The 22,877-nt window shown below is 33.8% G+C and overlaps 1 protein-coding gene across 1 annotated transcript in view; it reads left to right on the top strand.

The window, feature by feature from the left end:
• Positions 1 to 21,993, top strand: part of LOC128162360 (uncharacterized) — a 30,908-nt gene extending 8,915 nt beyond the window's left edge. The window contains exons 2-5 of the mRNA XM_052825518.1: positions 17,802 to 18,106; positions 18,179 to 19,055; positions 19,892 to 20,755; positions 21,300 to 21,993. Of these exons, the coding sequence (XP_052681478.1) occupies positions 17,843 to 18,106; positions 18,179 to 19,055; positions 19,892 to 20,755; positions 21,300 to 21,703 (2,409 nt within the window). The 5' untranslated portion in view covers positions 17,802 to 17,842 and the 3' untranslated portion in view covers positions 21,704 to 21,993. The remainder of the gene's footprint in view (positions 1 to 17,801; positions 18,107 to 18,178; positions 19,056 to 19,891; positions 20,756 to 21,299) is intronic.
• Positions 21,994 to 22,877: the final 884 nt, after the last annotated feature.

The following is a 22,877-nucleotide window of genomic DNA, read 5'->3' as shown; positions in this document are numbered from 1 at the left end:
GACTATAAACATAATCATTACTATATAAAAGGATATACTTTATAAACGTTTAGTGTATGACAACCTACCCTCCGGTAATGCTTTTGAATGGATCCTTTCAGCCAGTAGATTCATTAACAGGCGCTTGTATAAGATTGTGACATCTGATTCAAACGTAGGATTATGATCTCAGCAACTTCCGAGTCTGAGCGTGTAGCCTTTTACCTGGTGTTCGAGAAAATCACGGCACATAACAGAGGAGGCTTTGTAAGAGTCTTCTAAACGGAAAAAAGGAACATTATAATAATTTGGCAGTGATGTTGATCCATTTCTTAACATGGTCAATGGAGACGTATTTGACAAATCGCCGAGAGAAATGCCGAGATTACCACCAATGTTATTGAGATATTTTTCCTAAAAATGCACTGCATGAAATAGAAATTCCAAATTTAACTATAGAGTTATTTGCCAACAGGCATGATAGGTTTTCGAAGCCTTCCGATGTTCTGACACAATCGGATTGTTCTCGGCATGACCCGCTATCCAAAAGAGAAACGTCAAAAGAAATCTTCACAATCGTCTGTTCCTTGACCCATATTTTCAGCGTCCACATCGTTAGTATAAATGGAATTCTTTAGATTATGTTCTTATTGGTTCGAAAAAAAGGAAATTATTCGTGACGTAAAATTTGTACTCAAAGTAGTCTTTATTTTATTTATTTTTCTCTTTATATTTTAACTTCAAAAATTAAAAAACGTACCTTTGACTTATGATTTTTCTCCTCTTCATCCATGGTTTACATGCAGTAATCAAATACGTTGTTTGCATCCTCGAAATGCAAAGCTTGTAAACATCTGCCACAATTCTATAGCGCGGACCGACCTGTTTATTCTAATACAAAAACGACACAGCATGGCTCCACGGCAACCGTTCTACACTAATTAGGCCGCACCTTAGACCACTCAGACTAGATTTATTTCCCAATGAACAACAGGCGTGTCTTCTTTCGATATGTAACAGGCTTTACGATCTATCAAAGTCTCTCTCTCTCTCTGTCTCTCTCTCTCTCTCTCTCTCTCTCTCTCTCTCTCATTTTATTCATGTGTTTTGGTAAACGGAAGAGATGTTACTTTATGTCACACACTTTTATATCAGAGAGAGAGAGAGAGAGAGAGAGAGAGAGAGAGAGAGAGAGAGAGAGACGGACAGGTACATTTGCATGTAGGCAAACAAACGGACAAATAGACACTGTTTGTACATTGTAATTTGTAAGCATACAGCCATAAGATAAGTCATGACATTTGACTCTCGGGTTTGTAAAACCTTGCAACGCTAACAGGGTTGTTCACATAATATTTCTTATTAATATCAAAAACTAACTCACAATGTTATACGAGGAATGTCCCAAAATTGCGTAGATAAGTAGCGTTATTCACTCAATAATGAAAATAAAAAAAGAAAAGTTAAAATCAGCATAAAGAAATGAATATCGTGACGAAAAGTACTTTTCAAATTAAATAATAAAGAAATTAAAAAGAGGATAAAACTTGTTCATGTTCATTTTTTTCACCCATAAAAAAATGTTTTATTTCGTAGTAAAATGGCGACGTCAGCGTTTGAGGCGACGAAAAAATATCAACTTTTGTAATGATCTTTTATCAGATCTTAAGGCAATATAAAAGTATATAAAATTTACATAATTGCTTAGAAATGAAATTTGTGATCAAATAGTCAAGCGACAAAGAAAGTTGTCATACGAGTAAGATGACATAATGTGGAAAAAAACCCTCCAGCGATGGACAGACGTTATACAATAATAATTGATGACTTATACGTTTATAATTGATCTGAATTATAAGCCTAATAATTGTAAGGATGTAATCTCTCTCTCTCTCTCTCTCTCTCTCTCTCTCTTTCTCTCTCTCTCTAAAAACAATAAATAAGCAAAAGTACGTGCAGTATTGTTGATCCTGGCGGTGATTTAGAGGAACAACGATTCCTCTATATATAGAAGGTCTGTCGGCATACCTATGTCAGATGGTGCCGACGATGACCAGGGAATAGGCAGAGGTTTTACGAATTAAACATGGTTTACGGTTGGAAGTCTTTCATTTGTTCATAGAGTCAACACAGTCCGTAATTTTATAGAAGAAAACTTTTTTATTGATTCCGGAAATATTTACTTATCTCCATCTCATTTATTTTACATACACACAATTGTGAACGTATGAACAATGTAAAATCATTAATTATATGTAAGTATAAATATTTGTAAATGTATTTGATTTCCCTTAAATCAAGTTACAAAAGAGCAAAACGTAGGCTTAGAAATCTTTTTTTTAAGTCTCAATGGTTATCGCGTGAGCGCAAACCATTTTCTACATTGTAACAATTGTATTTCTTAATTGAACAGCAATAATTATTGCAATCTCCTAAATTTGATGAATGATTCAAAACAAAAACAATTTCCGTATCAAAAGGATGTCAATATACTTGAATTTGAAGACGTCCCTTTTTGGCCACTCTATCTGAATTATAACGCTTTACTTACTAGACAAATATCTACCTCTTTGTTTTTTCTTTTTTTTATCTCACCCAAAACTTACAGATTTTGATATGTCTATATAATTATCTTACGACATGTAGATCCCTCATTTGAATTCTCTCTCTCTCTCTCTCTCTCTCTCTCTCTCTCTCTCTCTCTCTCTCTCTCTCTCTCTCTCTCTCTGAGTCTGGATGATGGTTAACCCTAACCCAGACCGACCATGAAGACACAGGGAAATCGCTTCTGTCTTCTGCTTGTTCCCCCCCCCCCCCTCCGATTTTGATGAGTGCCAATTTTGTAGTGGAGAATTTCATCAGGGAAACTGCGATTTCTCCATTTCACGGGGAAGGCCCCTGCTTGATACATGTTCATGTATCTACCCACCGAGCGCCGGGTATTGTCATTTCGTCCGAAAGGTCTGTGGATCCGTGCTGCGAGTAAGTCTTCGCTTCGAGAACCGGAGCAGACTTGCCGAACCATAGCCGCAAAGCCTCTGCGGACAGGCCATTCTTCCCCGTCTGCCGCCGTATCCGTAGCGCCGGGTCGGACAAGACGAGCATCACCACAGAGCCTATGCGGAGTCGGGCGTCAACGGGAACGTTCTGTGTTCGCTTCGGAGGCGGGCTACCGCACCCGGAGCCGGGCCCAAAACAGCACTGTCTTTGTGTTCCCGGTCCGTCCAGACTGAAGCAAACTTCCACAGAGTCAGGATTAGGGTGAGGGTTAAATTGATTTGCTAAATCTAAATAACTTTTTTTCAAGGTCAGGTTAAAAAAAATTACATTAAGTTATTCGCGTTCGCTAAATTCTATTCAATCAATTACAATTTATTGTACACGGGATGACAACAACCAATATTTTTATCATAGTAAAACACATATACATGTATCCATACGTAAGACCTGCCGCGTGTAAGGGATGGGGTATCTGGCTTTGGTGTGAAAATTTGGAAATTTAGTATAAAATTAAGTGCGAAAATATCTTTAACCTACCAATAATTCTAATTACATCCATGTGATTATACTCACATAAAATAAACAAAACTATCTTGCACAATTTTTAAAGAATTCAAAGTTTTACAAAAAAGTGTGACGTCACAGAACACTGGATCTACTTTAATTCCGCGGTTCTACTGTTTTCCATCAAATTGCATAAACATAAAATCGCGAATGTCGAAATTTTAGCATAGTTTTATGTAGTTTACATATGTTTGAAAATAAAAAGCGAGATTTTAAAATTCGTGAGACGGGCTTCTCGCGATTTTACGCGAATATTAATTCCTCGTGTTTAATTACGAATTTACAGTAATGCATGTACGTATGTAATGCTTTCACATGCAATAATTTTTATGATGCTGTTGTGTAACTCTGTATTTACTCTGTATATATAGAAGAATTATATGCATGCTTATAAATACCTCCATTTTATTTCCCCTTAGTGTACGTATAATAATATAATGTACGTTTAAAAATAATATATGATTTAAATAAATGAGAATGGGGTGCTAACCCCCGTTTTCATGTTTTTGTTTCCGAACCCATCTCTCTCTCTCTCTCTCTCTCTCTCTCTCTCTCTCACACACACACACACACACACACACACATTGCAATTTTCTTATGCACGGCTTGATATTATTGTGATTATGTAGTATATGCACTCTCTGATCATTAAACACCCTCTGTAGTATGCTAGCTAGCTTTGTAACATAACTGCGTCGTGTGCGCTTTTGTGCTCGTGCGTATGGGTTACTAACCAGCTTATCCAAGCACTATGGACACCGGGAGTTCTAGCTAGTGCTAACAAATCTATTTGAAATGTTGAAAGTCTGGAACGAACGAAGTTTTATTATATTCGAAAAATCATTCAATTATGCCTAACAAGCGCATTTTCAGAATAAATGTTGCTCTATTCGAACATTAGCTTCCTGTCTTTAGGGTCCGGATGGACGACCTTGGACAGACATGCTGCTTAATTCATTGATTTTCAGTGTTATTTTCTTTCGTTGTACACTATTAATAGCATGTACATGAGTGAAGAATTTTATTTCAAAGCGGGGAGGGGGTTATAAATTGTGTCGTATCTTTTTTTCTTAATTTTGTTCTTTATGTCTCACTTCATTTTTATTATTGTCCCAAATAATTTATTATCGATTTCAACTTTTGTTATTTTTATTAGGCTCATCAGTATTGCATACATTTATATACAAAAATGAACGTAACATTGCACGCCATTGCGACAAAACCAGTAACACGAATTTTAAATAAAAGCTAGTTTTTAAAAATATTGGGGAGTGGGATCAACCCAACCACTCTCGATGCAACGTCGCCGTTGTCAACATGCATAATCTGCTGAAGGTTCACTAATTAATATACATGTATTTACATGCAGTTGGTATAACAAACATATTATCAGTGAAAACATGACAATAACAAACCGTGAACCATCTCAAAATCCATAAAACGAAATACAAATTCTAAGCAGAGCAACACGGGCCTCCAAATAGATAGAGGTAGGACCAGGTGCCTAGGAGGAGTGAGCATCCTCTGCTGACCGGTCATACCCGCCGTGTGCTCTTTGTTGTAATCGGGGAAAAAATCGGAAAAGTCTGTAGACAATTGGGTGATAAATTATGGTCTAATAATTAGTGTGAAAAACGTCAGTTAGCATGCGACCCAGGAAGATTGTATTTGCTGACAAGGTCGTTGTATCGACCATAGAACTTACAAAAAGATGGCTTCAAGCAAGACTGTTGAAAGTCCTGTTTTATCAAATTGTTTGTCAGTAGCTTGCTTCGTCTTAGAAACTGCTCATACGAAGAGCATGCCCTTGCGTATCGGATCAACCGAGGAGACAAAAACACCATATGCAGGGGATGAAGGTATATTGCTACATAAGTAAGGAAAGTTGACTTTAGAAAAAATTAAGTCATCGCGTTTATCATAAAGTTTTGTTGTTAGGTTACCATCATCCATTCCCAGTAAAATACCCAAATATGAAACGGATGACGCAGACTCTGTGGTAGCTTTTTTTTTTCAAGTTCACTTGGATATATCGAGTCGATGTAAGTATGGAAATAATAATTGTTTATTGATAATACGTAGTCTATACACCTGAATGTTTAGTTGAGGGCCACAGCGAGTGATTTATTTTTTTCTGCTTCATAAGAATACAAAAATAGATCTTCTAACAATGGAGCACAATTGGTTTCCATAGGAATTTCAACAGATTGTTGGAAGACTTGATTTCCAAAAACTACATAGATGTTGCCTATCAAACACTCAAGCATCTTTTTTATGTCAACTCCAAAGTACTTGTGTGTGCAATCAGAATGGTTTTTCACAAAATAATTTTTTAGATATCCAATGACAAGGTAAGCCTTTTTACGACTTCCATCTACATTTATTTATATATTTTAAACTAGAGACATCTGATTTAAGGTATCCGCTCTTTGCATGATGAACTGGTCCTACGCCCTCTGCCATTGTGCTATTAATCAAAACTTAAATCGCGCATTGAAGAAATGATTTGGCTTATTTATTTTATTGAACATTTGTCAATCTCTTTAAAATGTATATGACTGTATACTCTCAATAAGTTTGGCCGGTAAATACATTGATTCCTAAAAGGACTTGGAGACGATTTTAGATCAACATTTTGTTTTGTAGATATAAAATGGTTTACTTGCACATTTTGAATGATTGACTAAAATTTTAATGTTATAATTAAAAGTATAAGAGAGATACAGAGGTAAGAATTCAATGTAATGTAAACAAAGCTCGAGTCTTATATTGTTTACAAACAATGTAAAGGATGGAATTACCATTTCTTTGACAAAAGAACTCGTAAGAATCAAGGCAAACTTGTACAATGGGTATATAAAATATATCATCAATAGAAGAAAGCAATATTTGATTGAAACTTATACCAATAAAACACATATGTAAACAATAACATTCTATTTCAAAAGAAGATGGGTAGTGTGTGCGCATGCGTGTGTTTGCCTTCGTGTTTGTGCGTACATGCGTTTATCCCTGCGTTTGTATATATACCTGGTATATAATACGCGTGTGTGTGAAAGAGCAGGGTATATATTGTATAATTAAACGAAAACATTTTGCCAATAAACTGCAAAATGCCTGCGAGAAGAAATAAAACTTGACAACTTGGGGGGGAACAGGTAGAAAAAATTGAATATTGAAACTTTTTGGTCCTAAAATCTTGGTGTTTTTAGCTCACCAATACGAAAGCAATGATAGTGTATGCTTTATCCCCGGCGTCGGCGTCCGGACCGTGGAATAGTTATGGACTAAAACGATGCTGGAGCAGGTGCAAAAAAGTGTTTAACTTAATATGCAAATCATAGATTAGATATGTTCAAACGGCATATACAGTGCATGCGCGGATCTAAAGGGGGGGGGGGGGGGCTGACATCCCCTGGAAAATGAAAATTTACATAGTTAAACTACCGCAAATATGCCTCGGACCCCCCCTCCCCCCACCCGTCCTCCCGGCAAATACATATATCCATTTGATGATTTGGGAACACATTTTTCCCTTGGTTTTTCCCTTGTTGTTTTGTAGCAGTAGGTATACTACGTTACTCCAATCCCCCCTTTCCACAAATTAGGATTTTCATGATTTTGGCAATATGTTTATTTTCCTAAGTATATTTAAAAAAAAAAATTTGGAGTTATTGGTATACTATTTTATCCCCCCCCCCCCCCTTTGCACGGATTAGGAATTTCATGATTTTGGGAATTAGGGGTTTTTTGCTTGTCAAGATTTCTGATGATTAGTGTAACCCAACACCACCACCCACCACTTTCAGTTTGCTTCCGACGCCACTGCTTTGGATCCCTCTATAAAAAAAATGTTTTGGATTCGCGCGTGCAGTGTATATAGAAGACAGGAATGAAATACACACGTTAATTAATCGTTACATTTTTTTTAAAAATACACCCGCAACATTATTAGGAAGAGGGTTCATTTGAATAATAAAATGCTTTCTTTGGTAATTTATGCGGGGTATGAAGGTGGCGACATTGCAGACAAAATGCGTAACACGCGTAAGCGGGTTATGTAAATTTTCTTTCTGTAATACTTGCTCCCTTTATAACCCAATTGAATCATTAAAGATAGCATTTTATTGTTTATATTTACATCTTTAATTTAACAAATTGATAAATTCATAGTAAAAAGTAAGTAAAATTAACTAAATTCAGATAATGCACATCAATACGTTAAAAGAAGCAGCCAAATCGTCTCCTCGAGAATCTGAGTCCGATATCATCATGATTATTTTGTGCAGTCCATGATTTTTCGTAGGTTTCTGTACATCAACCAATCAATAAACGGGGCGTGTATATTTCAGTCCTGTCAGTGTCTACAGAGCTATGAATGTACATTCAATGCCGTAAGAAATAGAGGGAATCATAATTGATGAATGTAAATATTTTTTATTGTGAGAAAAATATATAACGTCAGGTGCCTGTGCTCTATTCAATCTATTGTAGATAAATTCCACTTCGTGTGATGTCTGCTTTGTATTGTTTTCTTCTTTGTCTTGTTGTATTGACTTTCCATCAATCAAAACTTAAGCTACTTGAAAGCACGAACTTCACAGACTTACCCGGACTGATCCCACGACCAAACCTCCGAGTAATTTCGATACTTGTTCTATAGTAACATTCACATATATACATGTATATTGAGAAATTAGCTGCTCCTTCTATGTTATCTGTTGATGTAATTTTTGCCATGCCATGCCACTACCTTCATAGTGCGTATGAAAACCCATAGAAAGCTGTTTACTGTTTAACAATCTAAGTACATGTACGCAAATTATCGATATTGTAAACCAGAAAGCACCCGCTTATATGTTAGTAAACATTCAAGATAATTTCATTTACACATTATCATTTGTCACTCGAAAAAAAATTAGAGGAACACAAAAAACCCAGATTTCTTCTGGAGATTTAAAACAAAAAATGATGACATCGTTTCTTCATTCACTCGGAATACCTTGCACAATTTTTCAGCTATATCATCCTGATCTGTTGCAAATCAAAACCCATTAGATCACATGTTTTAGCTGTGTATTGAAATCCCAATCGCAGCTTCTCGGGCCTTTTCGGAAAAATACCTTGAATGTATTAACATTACCGGATGTTAAAATTTTATACAAAATGGAGTTGCTTTACTTTAAAATAAATATTGACTAGACAACCGTATGTCTCGCTTCTGTGTTATATTTTAATGTATATCACTGAATATAATTAAGTCAACCTCACATCTCAACAGATTTTAAAATGTGTTATACTTAAATCAAGTTTTATTTAAAAAAAAAAAAAGAGGGGGTGGGGGTTGCTATGGACGCTTAGGTAATCGTTCAAGGTGTTTTTCCGGGCCTGCTGGAAAGGTCTAATAAATTGCAATTGTTGAAACCTCATAAGCTAGAACGGTGTGCATAGTTTCAAAACAGAAATCTGAAAAATTAATCTCACAAATTAATTGTATTTGAATGAACATGGTTTGTACCCTCAGATGTCGAGAGCTATTGTTTAAATCAAGCAACATTTATCCTGAAAATGTGTTTGCTATGCATGATCGAGTGTTTTTTTTAATATAATACAATGTAATACTTAGTTCATTCAAGACTTTCAACATTTCAATTATATTTGTTAGCACTAGCTAGAACTCTCAGTGTCCATAGTGCTTGGATAAGCTGGTTATTGACCCATACGCATGAGTACAAAGGTACACACCACGCAGTTATGTTACAAAGCTAGCTAGCATACTACAGAGGGTGTTTAATGATCAGAGAGTGCATATACTACATAATCATAATAATCACAGGCCGTGCATAAGAAAATTGCAATATGAGAAAGAGAGAGAGAGAGAGAAAGAGAGAGAAGGTCGGAAACATAGAGAAATTGAAAAGGGGGGTTAGCACCCCATTCTCATTTTATTATTTAAATTAAAACTAGATGGACACAATATTCTTTAACGTATATTTCCATTTTTTATTTCCTTCCGACGTCCAAATGAAATATCATTTTACGTATACTAAGTGGAAATAAAATGGAGGTATTTACTTATTCTATCTATACAGAGTTACACGACAGCATTAGGATATAAATATTGCATGTGAATGCATTACATACGTACATGTACATGCATTGTGTGAGCAGGAAAGCTTGCATTGTGAAATAATTATGATTTTAAAAAAATTGCATGTGCAGAGATATTACACAGTAGATGTATACTCTAAATTATGAACACAACATAAACTCATCCTAATAATGAGAATTGTACTTTTCCTATATCTACGATGACAATACTAGTGATATTTCATTGATCTCTGATCTCTGAATCTCTGATCACTGAATAATGATTATAAAATAAGGTTGTGAAAAATGACGTCACAGCGGCTTGAAAATTCTTCACTTGCACACTAAAAATGCACCTCTTAGTTAGAGATGAATGCACCTCTTAGCTAGAGATGAAACATGGGTGCGGATCACGGATCTTCAAACTTCGAAGTCCGATTTCTATATTTCTACTTTCCAGTTTGGTTTCCTCATGTGATATTTGATTGTGTGGATAAAATGAAACTTTTTACAACAAATGAAAAGTACGTGTGTTTAATAATAAAGACTACATGACTTAGATTACTTTAAAGGCGCAAGGTTTGCTTTAGATTTAGAAAGTTCGGGAAAACAATGTACCTGTGCCGTCGTATTTATACCGTGACGTCGATGAGTGGTAGTCTCGAGAGGAAGGTGCTGCAGGTTCTAGTGTTTACATCGTAGCGTTTGTCTGGTCATTTCGCGATTTAAAAACGTTGTTACGATTGTGAAGATTATTGAGAGAGATTATTTGTTTGAGATTATCTTGATTTGCAATTCATCTGCTCACAGAACTGCGTAAAACATCGATGGATTTGGCATTGAAGACCGGGACAGAGTGTCTTATATGCTTTTACCTTTTAAGTTACCTTAAAATTCATTTGTACAACGCGAGGGTTTGCTGACATTACAGATGGAGATTAACAGTTTGGGGGGATTTATTATAGATTTAATATGTACAAGAAAATCGGCGCATGCTCAAAGGGGTTAGTCGTCGCCGAGCGGCAACTAACCCCTTTGGGCATGCGCCAACTAACCAAGCAAAATTCTCATCTAATCCATAGTACGCAGCAAACAGTATTGTCTAAAATAGAGATGAAAACAAAGACAAAATAACACAAACATAAGAAATGGACAAATCAATAACTTTAGAATAAACCATACATAGTGCAAATTAAAAAAAATGTTTAGTGCTACCAGAGACATAAATAACAATGCCTTTGCTGTTACTACTCTGCATTAGACTTAGAATGGAGAAAACTTAGCTACATTTTTCCTTGTTGAGCTATACCAACATCTCAGGGAACTTATATAAATTAGTTGCTCGATTATTTTTTAGTCTTTGAATTCCAAGTTAAATAATTATTCCGAGTTAAAATAATACCCTGTTATGTGCATGCTGCATAAAAGTGAGAGAGGTCGAATAAATCAAAGTCAAACCATTGATATGTTGCCCCGTTACACAAAATGCAAGCAAGTTTACATGTCAGATATCTACCGGTCTACTATTTGCCATCCACCAACTTTTAAGTTGACTTTATAAACCATAACGTGCAATTCTTCTATTTTAAACCAATTCTTTTAATTTCATAAATCTAGCTAACAAACAGATATATATAGCATCACCACAATAAAAATCCAAATGTATTTTGATGCAATGCAACGTAACTGAATATCTAATACGACCCCAAGTAAATGGTATTGATATATGTATCCTCATATAATTCATTTCTTTTTATCAACGATGAAACAAATCATTGGGAAGATATGCATAATTATTAGCTCACCTGAGCCAAAGGCTCAAGTGAGCTTTTCTGATCACAATTTGTCCGTTGTCTGTCGTTGTCGTCGTCGTTGTTGTAAACTTTTCACAATTTCATCTTCTTGTCAAGAACCACTGGGCAGAATTATTGAAAATTTGTTGGTATTTTTCAAAAATCTTTTCCTCAAAAACTGTTTGGCCTGAAAAGCTAAAACTTGTGTGGAGGCATGATCAGGTAGTGTAGATTTAAGTTTGTTCAAATCATGGTCCCCGGGGGTAGGGAGGGGCCACAAGAAGGGGATCAAGTTTTACATAGGAATATATAGAGAAAATCTTTAAAAATCTTCTTCTCAAAAACTATTGGGCCAGAAAAGCTCAAATTAAAATGGGAGCATCCACAGGTAGTGTAGATTCAAATTTGTTCAAATCATGGTCCCCGGGGGTAGGGTGGGGCCACAATTGGGGGATCAATTTTTACATAGGAATATATAGAGAAAATCTCTAAAAATCTTCTTCTCTAAAACTATTAGGCCAGGAAAGCTCAAATTTGAATGGAAGCATCCTCAGGTAGTGTAGATTCAAGTTTGTTCAAATCATGGTCCCTGGGGGTAGGGTGGGGCCACAATTGGGGAATCAAGTTTTACATAGGAATATGTAGAGAAAATCTTTAAAAATCTTCTTCTCAAAAACTATTTGACCAAGAAAGCTCAAATTGGCGGGTAACCATCTTCAGATAATGTAGATTCAAGTTTGTTCAAATCATGGTCCCTGGGGGTAGGGCGGGGCCACAATGGGGGATACATTTTTTATATATAGAGAAAATCTCTAAAAAATCTTCTTCTCAAAACTTTTAGGCCAGGAAAGCCCAAATCTGAGTGGAAGCATTTCCAAAACGTATAGATTCAAGTTTGTCAGAATAATAGTCCAGTGGTATGGTAAGGCCACAGTGGGGGATGAATTTTTACATAGGAATATATAGAGAAAATCTTTAAAAATCTTCGTTTTAAAGACCATTTGGCCAGAAAAGCTTTAACTTGTGTAGAGGCATCCTCGGGTAGTGTAGATTCCAAATCACAGTCCCTAGTGGTAGGGCGGGGCCGTGATGGCGGTTTGAATTTTTACATAGTATATATACAGATAATCTTTAAAAATATACTGGGAAAAGTTTTTCGGTCCAAAACTCAGTACTTAGTGTGAAAACACAGGTTATGCAGATATAAGTTTGATGAAACCATGATACCCTAGAGAAAAGTGGGGCAACAACAAAATGGGAGGGGGGATAGGAATAGAGAAAAATCATCTTACAGCTACAACAACAAAATGGGCTTGGTATTTACCAAAAGAAAGAGGTGAATAAAAATTGGCAGATTTTCAATTTTTTTTAGCAAGATCTACTGTACTTAGTTGTCAAGATATTTTGATACTGTAATGCTAATTTTATCAGAATTAAGGCAATTGTTGCTCAGGTGAGCAATGTGGCCCCTGGGTCTCTTGTTTACAGTAGTAGTACATTGTTGGCATTCATTTCCATAGTCTTATACCTCCGTCCCACATTTCAAAGACTTCAAACTATACAAACGCATACTTCAGTCAATGTATTATCAAAACATATCCATTTATAAAAGGAGAATAATCTTCCTAACTACGCTCATATGATTCCTTAAACGACCCAAAAGTCAAGTTGGCCGCTCTCGTTATAAAATAATGGTGTTTACCTGGTGTGAACTCCCGAAACCTTTCATAATGTTAGTCTTGTAAACCACGCGTCTCATATAAAAAACATTTTGATTAGCGTGTTTGATATGGTTATATACACATGAAACATTCATCTATGCGAATGTATTTTTGATAAAAAGTTTAGCGTACTGTTGTTTCCGATCACTAAGTATTCCCTCTTCTGGTAGGATTTTGTCGATAAACAATATCAGGTGATATGTAAATGAGTGTTCAATATGCTTTATTTTTTCATATACATATCCTCAACCTCATCTATTTGAAAGAACAGATTCACAAACGTTAACAAAATTCACTGTTTTTTAATATTGTTATCAACAATGTCTTAATCATTACAATATAAAACGATTTAAGCTAACAACAAAATAAGGATGATCGTGTCATTTTTAACTCTCATTTGAAAATTAACAAAATAATGGTGGATTTTCTGTTATTCACTGTACATGTATAAAAAGTGACCGCTGACATAACTAATTTAAGAGATATCATCTGTAATCTATATCAAATTTTAGGGTTTTAATTTTTTAAAATAAGCTTCATTTAAAGAACGACACTACTTATAATGGCTATAAATTATTCATGCTATTGCTAATTGAATGAGTAAGTTTAATTAATTATAATATTTCAATTTGGTCATGACAAAATAGCTCAATTCATTCCATATTTGGACTACATTTTTACATTCAAAATAAAGCCATCATTTCGATTTCTTATATTGGTTTCGCGTATTTGATATTTGCCCAATTGATAGAATTATTATTAAGGTGATTATATATTATAGTGATTGTTAGGTTTTTTCTTTCTTTCTTATTTCTTATTAAGGTCTTATTAAGGTTTCCAACGGAAGACCTTATAGTGATTGTAATGTTTTTTGAATAAGGTCATACGTTTCCAACGGAAGACCTTATAGTGATTGTAGTGTTTCTTCTTCCTATTTTTTTTCATTTTTTGTCCACAAGATCTCTCAGGGATGGCTAAATATATTTTCTTGATATTTGCAGGACTGATAGAGAGTAATAATATCTCGTGGCGTTTTTTTCATTTTCTTTTCAAAATTCACTTCCTGTCGTCCGTTTCCTGCTCCGCGATGAAAAGCTTGTCACCTCGACATATCAAAAACTGTAAAGACTTGAACAGCCAAACTTTGTGGGTTAATAGACCTATGTATATAAATGTGTTTAAATAATTTTGTTTTGTTCGTCGTAAATAAATCTTCGAAAATAATTATTTTTACGCATTCGATTTCTGTTCCATAGAATAAATATATAAGTATAACTTTATACACAAGTTATCTATGCGATGTTATATCAGCCAAAAAATTCTACTTCCGTTTAGATATCTCTAAGATCTGAAACTGTGAGAGATCAAGACACCAAACTTATAAAGATGATGGACATTTGATTGAACATGTGTTTAACTGTTTTCATTTGGTCGTACGTCACGTCCGGTTCCCACTTGAAGCATTCAAGCAGAAGACTTTTTTTTACTTTAGATTTTTTTTATCATTTTACTCAATTTGATGAACAGGATGGTACCGTAGGTAAATGTAATAAAATATCTAATTTTAATTTTCTTAATCACTTCTGTTTGTCCGTTTCCGGTCCCGAGACAAAATCCTTTTCCAACGAGATACTTTAACTAATAAAAACTTGAACATCCAAACTTTAAGGAAAGACAAAACAATGTATGAAGATATGTTTACTACAGGGTTGTGGCGAATTACATTGTAAAGTAATGCATTACATTACCATTACTTTATGAACTTTGGCATTAAATTACCATAACCATTACTTAATTTTCTTAAAGAAATGCATTACATTACCATTACTTTGTGAAAAGTCAATAAGTTTTTAAAAAGTTATTTAAAAGCTGAAAAAAATTTTGCTCACGTTTTATATATAAAACACGTTCACGTTCATGTTCACTATCACGTTCAAATTTAACTACTTATAAAAGATTGCTGTTGCACTTTATGATCATCAAAACTTCAAAGGTTTCATCTTTTAACTGCATTATGTCGGGTTTGAAAATCTAAGATATAAGTGTTCAGGCAATAATAAAAACTAAATACATGAATCTTTTATATTATATCAGTCCAAACTATTGTACTTATATGCAACACAGATATTGAGAGAGAGAGAGAGAGAGAGAGAGAGAGAGAGAGAGAGATTATTTTTAAATGGGTTTAATACTAGAAGTAAGTTTTAATTTTCCAGAGGTCATTGTTGGACAGTGCATTCATTCTTTTTTGCTTTGAAGAATGGATGTCTGTTCTCTATTCTAATGGAACACAGCCAATATATATGATATAACATTCTTAATAACTATACTCTAAAAATGTTTTGAAATTGTGTTGTTAAAGCTTGTTAAATTGACAATTTAAGAATGGATTTTTATTTTTTTTTAATCATACAACTTAATATTTTTATCTCAAAAACTATTTTTCTTCTTTTAAACAATTTTTAATTGAAAACAATTTCAGTTATTCAATCCATCACAATTCTGTGAAAATGAACATGCATAAAAAAGCATAGTAATGCAAATTAATGCCATGTAATGCGAGCATTAAACTAGATTTTGGATTGTTATGCATTACATTACCATTACTTGCAATGCTAAATTTGTGGCAATACACATTACTAGCATTACTTTGAAAACGTGTTATGCATTGCAATGCATAACTATTACATACATTACTTCCAGTCGTCACAGAAAGTAATCAAAAATTGACACCTAGTCTTTTGTTTTGTTTAACTTTGAAATAATTTCTTTGGAATTCCTTTACAGTATATATTAAACTGTATCCATTTTCTTTTAAAAGAGAAATAATTTTTTTGTACCGATTAATACATGAGGAATGGAAAACCTTTTTGTTGCTATAGAAACAAGAGTCTAGTTGATATTAATTTTTTGTTGAATTTCAAACAGAAAATTCAACCTAACCTAACTGAATCAACTTTTCAAAGGCTAATCAACTTTTAAAAGTAAATGAATATCAATATTTTCTGTTTAATGCTATTTAAACCTTCTCGTTATATCTCTCTTTTTTGTCGTTTGGTGCTTGTTAATTAGCTAAGAAAATATATTTTGTAATCGTTTTGCCAACACAAAAGCAATGATATTAAAGTCAGTATTTGTTAAACTAGCTGGTGTATAGTTTTAAAGCTATCTTTATCACCTTTTTTGTGAATAAGCTAACGCAGAAAGTATTTGTGAGTGTGATAATTCGCTTTTAAAACAAAAGCACACTGAGTGCGGATACAATAAAGTAGAAAAAGGGATCGATATAGTCCCAAACAAACTGATTTAATGAATTTGAGGGACCATCAAATACCTCTTGATAACAATAAAGCATTTTTTGTTAGCTAGTACAAAACAGATAAGCTAAAATGAAACAAAATTTACACAGTTTTAAATGATAAAAGGCTACATTGCACAGATATCAAATTAACACCTTTAAATGCAAGTTTCGAAATTGTCAACATACGTTATGTTTTTCTATTTTGACTTATTGATAGTATGATTTAAATTCATTTCTAAATATTAATACACAGATTAGAATTAGGTTTTACTAAGCCATTCTTTTGTGTATTTTAGAAAATATTTCAAATAAATAATTTCAAAAATGTTACATTCTAGCTTAAATTGCATTTGATTTTAATGTATGTTTTACCCCTCTCTATATATTTTTTGTTGATTGTGATTGTGGTGTTTTTAAAAAATCAAAACACTTGTTTACTTGAAACTGTTGAATTTATTCCAAGCTATTTAAGACTAATTTGCCTTAAAGACGACGAACCGCTTTGAGCAGATGTATCGGGCACATAAAAGGAGTGATTGTTACAAACATTGAATTCTCAATATTATATCACAATCACTAAAAATTAATGAAAAATCCTTTATGACGCAATATTTACATTCACTGTTCGACGTCATCAATACACACTTTATAACGAGCGAAAAGTGACTGACCTTGCTATTTAACGTGCAAAATTGTTTTAAGGAGATGTCATAGTTCTGTAGTGAGTTTTATACCTAGCTCAAGTTATTTATTATTTATAACTATCTACATAGATTAGTTAATAGAGTTTGATACATTGAAAAAAAATCATTTACATTCCCATCAACTTCAATACAATACCAGTTTTTAAAGCAGAAAAAACCGCCCGTTCTTAAGTTTTGAATTATTTCTTTTAGATAAAAAGGTAAAACACTCTCTGAAAGTTGTTTTGTTTCATATATCAATATCGAAATTATGTACACAACCTTTTTCTTAAAGTTTGCACACTACTAATAAAAAATCTCTTTTGTCTCTTTTTAAAAATAGTATTAATTTTTATACGTTTACTGTGAAATCATTAGAATTCGTGGTGGTTCAATTTTCGTGGTATTCGTAAGTAGCCCTCATTAACGAATTTACACCTTCGACGAAAACTAATGAAAATAGATTTAGTTTTAATACTGAAACTTAAAAGCGACTTAACCACGAAATTACATACCCACGAATAAGCAAAATACTGACAATCCACGAAAATTGGCCCCCACGAAATTAAATGATTCCACAGTATTGTATTTATCTTTGTATCATTGTATATTTTCAATGACCTGAATGTATTTTTACTTTTAATAGAATCACAATGTTATAAAATTTTAGAATTAGGGAAGCTGAGACTGCCAATAAGCTTCACTCACAAAATGATTTCACCTGATCTCAAAGTCCTGTTTCAATCAGTAGAATCAGCTTTTTGTGTACCAGAAGATACGGAACAATTGTCGTTTGCAGCAAATTTGCTGAAAGCTGTGCATTCGGAAAAAATTGCGTCTGAAATAAAACTGCTATCAGATAGACTGGAGGTCCTTGATTGCTCTAAGGTTTTTGGAAATGAAGATCCCGGAACTGTTTGTGCACTTGACGTTGACGTTGTCTTTAACAAGGATCACCTTGGAGTTGTGAAAATGGTATGTATATAAAGTCTTTTTTTTTATTTTGAATTTGATTGATATTTAAACATATATTTACGTTATATTTAGGACCCTATCCAATGGAATAATACATCTCTCTTTAAAAACGAAAGAATTCTGAAAGTAATATTAGTACACAGCAGATCCCTGCGAATTGTTGAAACAAAACTTCGAGTTTACAAGGAATATGAAATGCTGTTTCGCTCAAAAACACTACACTTGCAGCACATCCATGAGGATTTTGATGAAATCGCAAAAAAGAGTGCAAATGCAAAAGTATCCTTATTTCAAAGAACCATACTTCATTTAGTAGAGAGCATTCCTTCTAAAAATCTTGCCGAAATTGTTTTGAAAGCTGTCATTGATTCTTTGATACAAACTAACATCAGAAAAGTTTGTGACAATGAATTTATCAAAGACGGAGGAGAAACAGTTGGAACAGTTTACAGTAACAGCTACAAATGTCGATTATTGTCAACTGTTAGACGTATAAAACAGATGTTAGTGGAAAATACATTGCGTACAATTTGTAAATCGTTGGGACTTGAAATAGGCAAAGAAATTATGTGTCATATTGAATATGAAATGAATCCAATGTACTCTTTCATATATGAAGACCAAAAACCAGGAATTCTCGATACACTTATTGAAACAATCACTGTTGAAACGACGCCTTTCCTTATCTCAATTTGTAATCCAATCTTTTTTGCCTATGGTTCAATTATTGGGACATTTGTCTTCTCCGTTGATGTTAACTCATTATTTTGGAGGAGAAAAGTTGCAGATGAAATTTATATAATGATTTCTAAACACTTTAAAAATATCGTCAAAAAAACATTGCTCTTGGTTGAAAGTTTATGCAAAAACACAACTGAAGACCTCAAAAACATAGATAGAAGTCTCGGAAAATGGAAAGAAAAAATTGAATGTATGGACATAATTGAACGTAAGTATATTAACAAAATGGGGTGGTGTAATTTTGACTAAAATTTAGGCGACGTAGGATATCTGAATCCGAACATACGTGATAACTTGGGGATGCTTCTACGAAAAATTATGAAAACTGGTTTTAAAAAATGAAAACATCAACTCAACTAGTTTCATTATTAATCACCAAGAGTTAACTCCTTATGATTGATAGTGAAACCAGTTGAGTTTGTGTCGGCGGTGTGTGTGTTTTTTTCATATACTACTACGTGTGTGTATGGATGTGGGCGTGTGTGTGTGTGTGTGTGTGTGTGTGTGTGTGTGTGTGTGTGTGTGTGTGTGTGTGTGTTAAGATTTAGATGAAGATCTACTGTTGCTGGGGTTTTTTTTTGGTTGATTAAACCACCAATAAAAATTATTAAAACACTTTTCTCGGCGATGTTTCAGCTTCGGAACACCTGCAAGTAGCTGCATAAGTCTTCACGCCTTTATATAAGATACAAAGCTATCTAGACTATATATTTTAGATGTTAATTCGTTAAATGCTTTGGCAATTATCCAAATAGTTCAGATTATCTGTAAATTATTTATTAAGTTTAACATAAAAAAATGACTATAAATTGTAACTCGAAAAAATGAGCTCTACAGATGAAACAAAACTATCAAATTATTGTCCGTCAATTTTCATTGATAATTTATAATTTTATTTACATTGAAATTAATAGATCCTTGCTCAGCAAGCACATTAAATGAATGTCAAAACCTTTATCAACTTGTTTAATGGAAAAAAATATTTCAAAAGAAGTATGATTTTTTCAAACTGTGAAGTTGCGTAATAGTTATCCTTTTACCTAGTGGTGTCCATATGGGAGAAACGGGAAGCTATGAAAAACATAAGTGGACTTGGCAGCCAAAAATCAATTCTGAATCTTATTGCTGGTATAAAGAATGAAAAACCAACATTAAAGGTTTTCCTCAGTATTGACGACCAAGACGCAATAGGATTCATCAAGGATCATCCAGAAATTCCTAAAGAAACAAATGTTGAATTTGTCGTTGTCAAATTGTACAAAGAACAAAAAGATCAGGCCAAAACGAAGAACTATCCTATTGATAAGAACGTGCGGGAAGTGCTAGGTAAAACAATAAAAAACCAAGGAGAAAGAATATATGCAAAACATTCAAGCGTGGTTGGACTTGGAATAGGAAATATGGATTGTAATGGTCAGATAACGCCCTGCATTATCATTTACTGCCTAGACAAAGATTTGGTACCGTTTGGAGAAGAACCGCTTCCAAAAACCTTAAACGATTTTTATTGCGATATTCGAGAAGATTTCATAATGTTCGGAGCTTGCTTTGACTGTCACGAAATTGCTCATCCGAATCCTGGTTGTTGCATTGGGTTACCGTCCAATGGTATTGGTTCCGCTGGGTTTTTAGCAAAGACAAACGAATCGGGTTTGGAAACCTCGGGATTTCTAACAGCAGCTCATGTAGCTGCAGAAAATTGGACTGATTTATATTACAACAAAGTCCTTTTATCAGAGTTGGAGATTGATCAGTATAATTATGAAATTGTTCATTGTCCACTTTTACCAAATGATAACAGTTCGCAAATTATCGGAAAAGTCAGAGAATCTTATTGTGGAAATTGGGGACCAGAAGACATCGGGATTGACGCGGCCTTTGTCCAGAACTATGATCAAGATAAAGCAGGTATTGTATAAATTGTTAGGTTATTACTTTGACAATTTTTTTTAGTAATGTCCACTTAAAAATATAAAATAACTTTAGGTTATTAAAAATCAACGCCATTAATTTTCAATGTTGTTTAGAATGTGACATTTAACAATAAGTTCCTCTCGAACAATATTACTTTAAAAGTTCCTTTATAACTACTACTTAAACCACGTTTAGATTTACATAAGACTTTTATATAAAAAAAGGTTTTTCAAGTTTGTTTAAACATACTACATTGATTGAAAAAGTGAACAGCTAGCAAAACTGATACAGTAGGGTGTGATTTCAGGGTTATTTCAAGGTTTGCATCAAATAACTATCTGCTGAAAATGAATTTAATTCAACTTAAAAAGATCATACTTTGATAAGTTTCATATCTTGTTAATCAGTTTATATTACTTCTTACAATTCAAAAACTTTTCAGTAGATTTTTTTAAAATTAGTTTTCATTTATCATTATATTTATTGCTCTGATTTTGAATTTACATCGTTAAAACTATATGCATTCATTATATTGCAGCATATAGGGAGCTTCAACCTGCAGATGAAAGCGAATTAGATTATGGCGACCAACTGATAGTCTTAAAAAGAGGCGGAACAACTGGAAAAACATTTGGTCGTTTACTCGATGGATCCCATTCTCCTTGCGTAAATCCACGCTTGGACGATGTTTCATGGAGATTGGGTGGGTTCTATTTTTTTGATAGATGCTTTGCAGTTGAAGATATTAGTGGACCATTTTTCAATCTTGGCGATTCTGGCTCCGGAGTATTCCTTACAGAAAATGAAAATCCAACTAAACCCTTAGGGATAGCATTTGCTAAACTTGATTACGAGCCAATAACATTTGTCTGTAGAATTGACCAAGTTGCGAAGGCCTTCAAATTACGTTTATATGAAACTGTCGAGACCATGGAAATTTAATTGCAAATTAAAAATTAATGTCCAGTTCATGTTAGCATTTTCAATGGTTTGTAAAATGTCTATATTGATTTAAAATGTACCTGCATTATTTTGTATCATTTTTTTTCCATATTTGCGAATTTTATATTCATACTACTTCTCAAGCAAAAGAAGTCTGAAAAATTGCATGTGAAAAGAATGACTCGCTGTGGTTCAGGTATATCGATGTATTATCGTATTATCATTGAACAATTGTTACTTTCAAATTTACGTCGCCTCGATATATCCCAGTAAACTTGACATTAAAGATATGACAGCGTTTGTGTCGTCTGTTTCATATTTGAATATTTTATTGGAAAGGGACATTGATGGTGACCCAACAACAAAACTTTATTTTTTTTATAGTCAACTTTCCTTACTTATGTAGCAATATACCTTCATCACCTGCGTATGGCGCCTCTCGGTTTATTCGATACACAAGGTAATGCTCTACGTACTAACAGTTTCTAAGGCAAGGCAACCTACTGACAAACAAGCTGATGAAACAGGGCTATCAACAGTCTCGTTTGAAGTCATCTTTTCGCAAGTTCTATGGTCGATACAACGTCCTTGGCAGCATATATCATTCTTTACTGGGTCGCATACTGACGGACATTTTTAATACTTAATTGTTAGACTATGATTAATTAGCTAACTGTCAACGGATTTACTGTTTTCCTGGTTACCAAATGGAGCCAAAACTGAAGTGACCGGTCAGCAGGGGATGTCCATTTCACATGGAATTTTCAAACTACCAATTATTTGATGCTTTCATTTTTTTTCACAACAATCAAAAGTTTACTCATGATATTAATTCAGATTGATATTAAAAAAATTATAAAATTGTTAAATAATGTAACAAGTTCTCTAAACTTTCATGCATGAAATGCGTCAGTGTTGTTAAACCATTTAAAGCAACAGATTATTATTTGATTCATGATGTTTACGTGTATGTATGATTTTACTTCTGACAAACCAGTGTAATTTGTTAATGAAAGATAAATGTTATAGCGAGCGAAGCGAGCTCTAAGAACCAGTGTGCGCGGGAAAAAGAACGAGCTAAACCTACAGTTCATCAAACAAAATTTTTTGTCTACGTCCCATAATGCTCTCTAATGTTTACACCCGTGGTGCTATGCCAAAAATGGCCGACTTT

Source organism: Crassostrea angulata, chromosome 9, assembly GCF_025612915.1.
Source record: "Crassostrea angulata isolate pt1a10 chromosome 9, ASM2561291v2, whole genome shotgun sequence".
NCBI lineage: Eukaryota > Metazoa > Mollusca > Bivalvia > Ostreida > Ostreidae > Magallana > Magallana angulata.
Note: the sequence above shows the minus strand (reverse complement) of the source record. Positions and strands in the feature narration are given on the sequence as shown.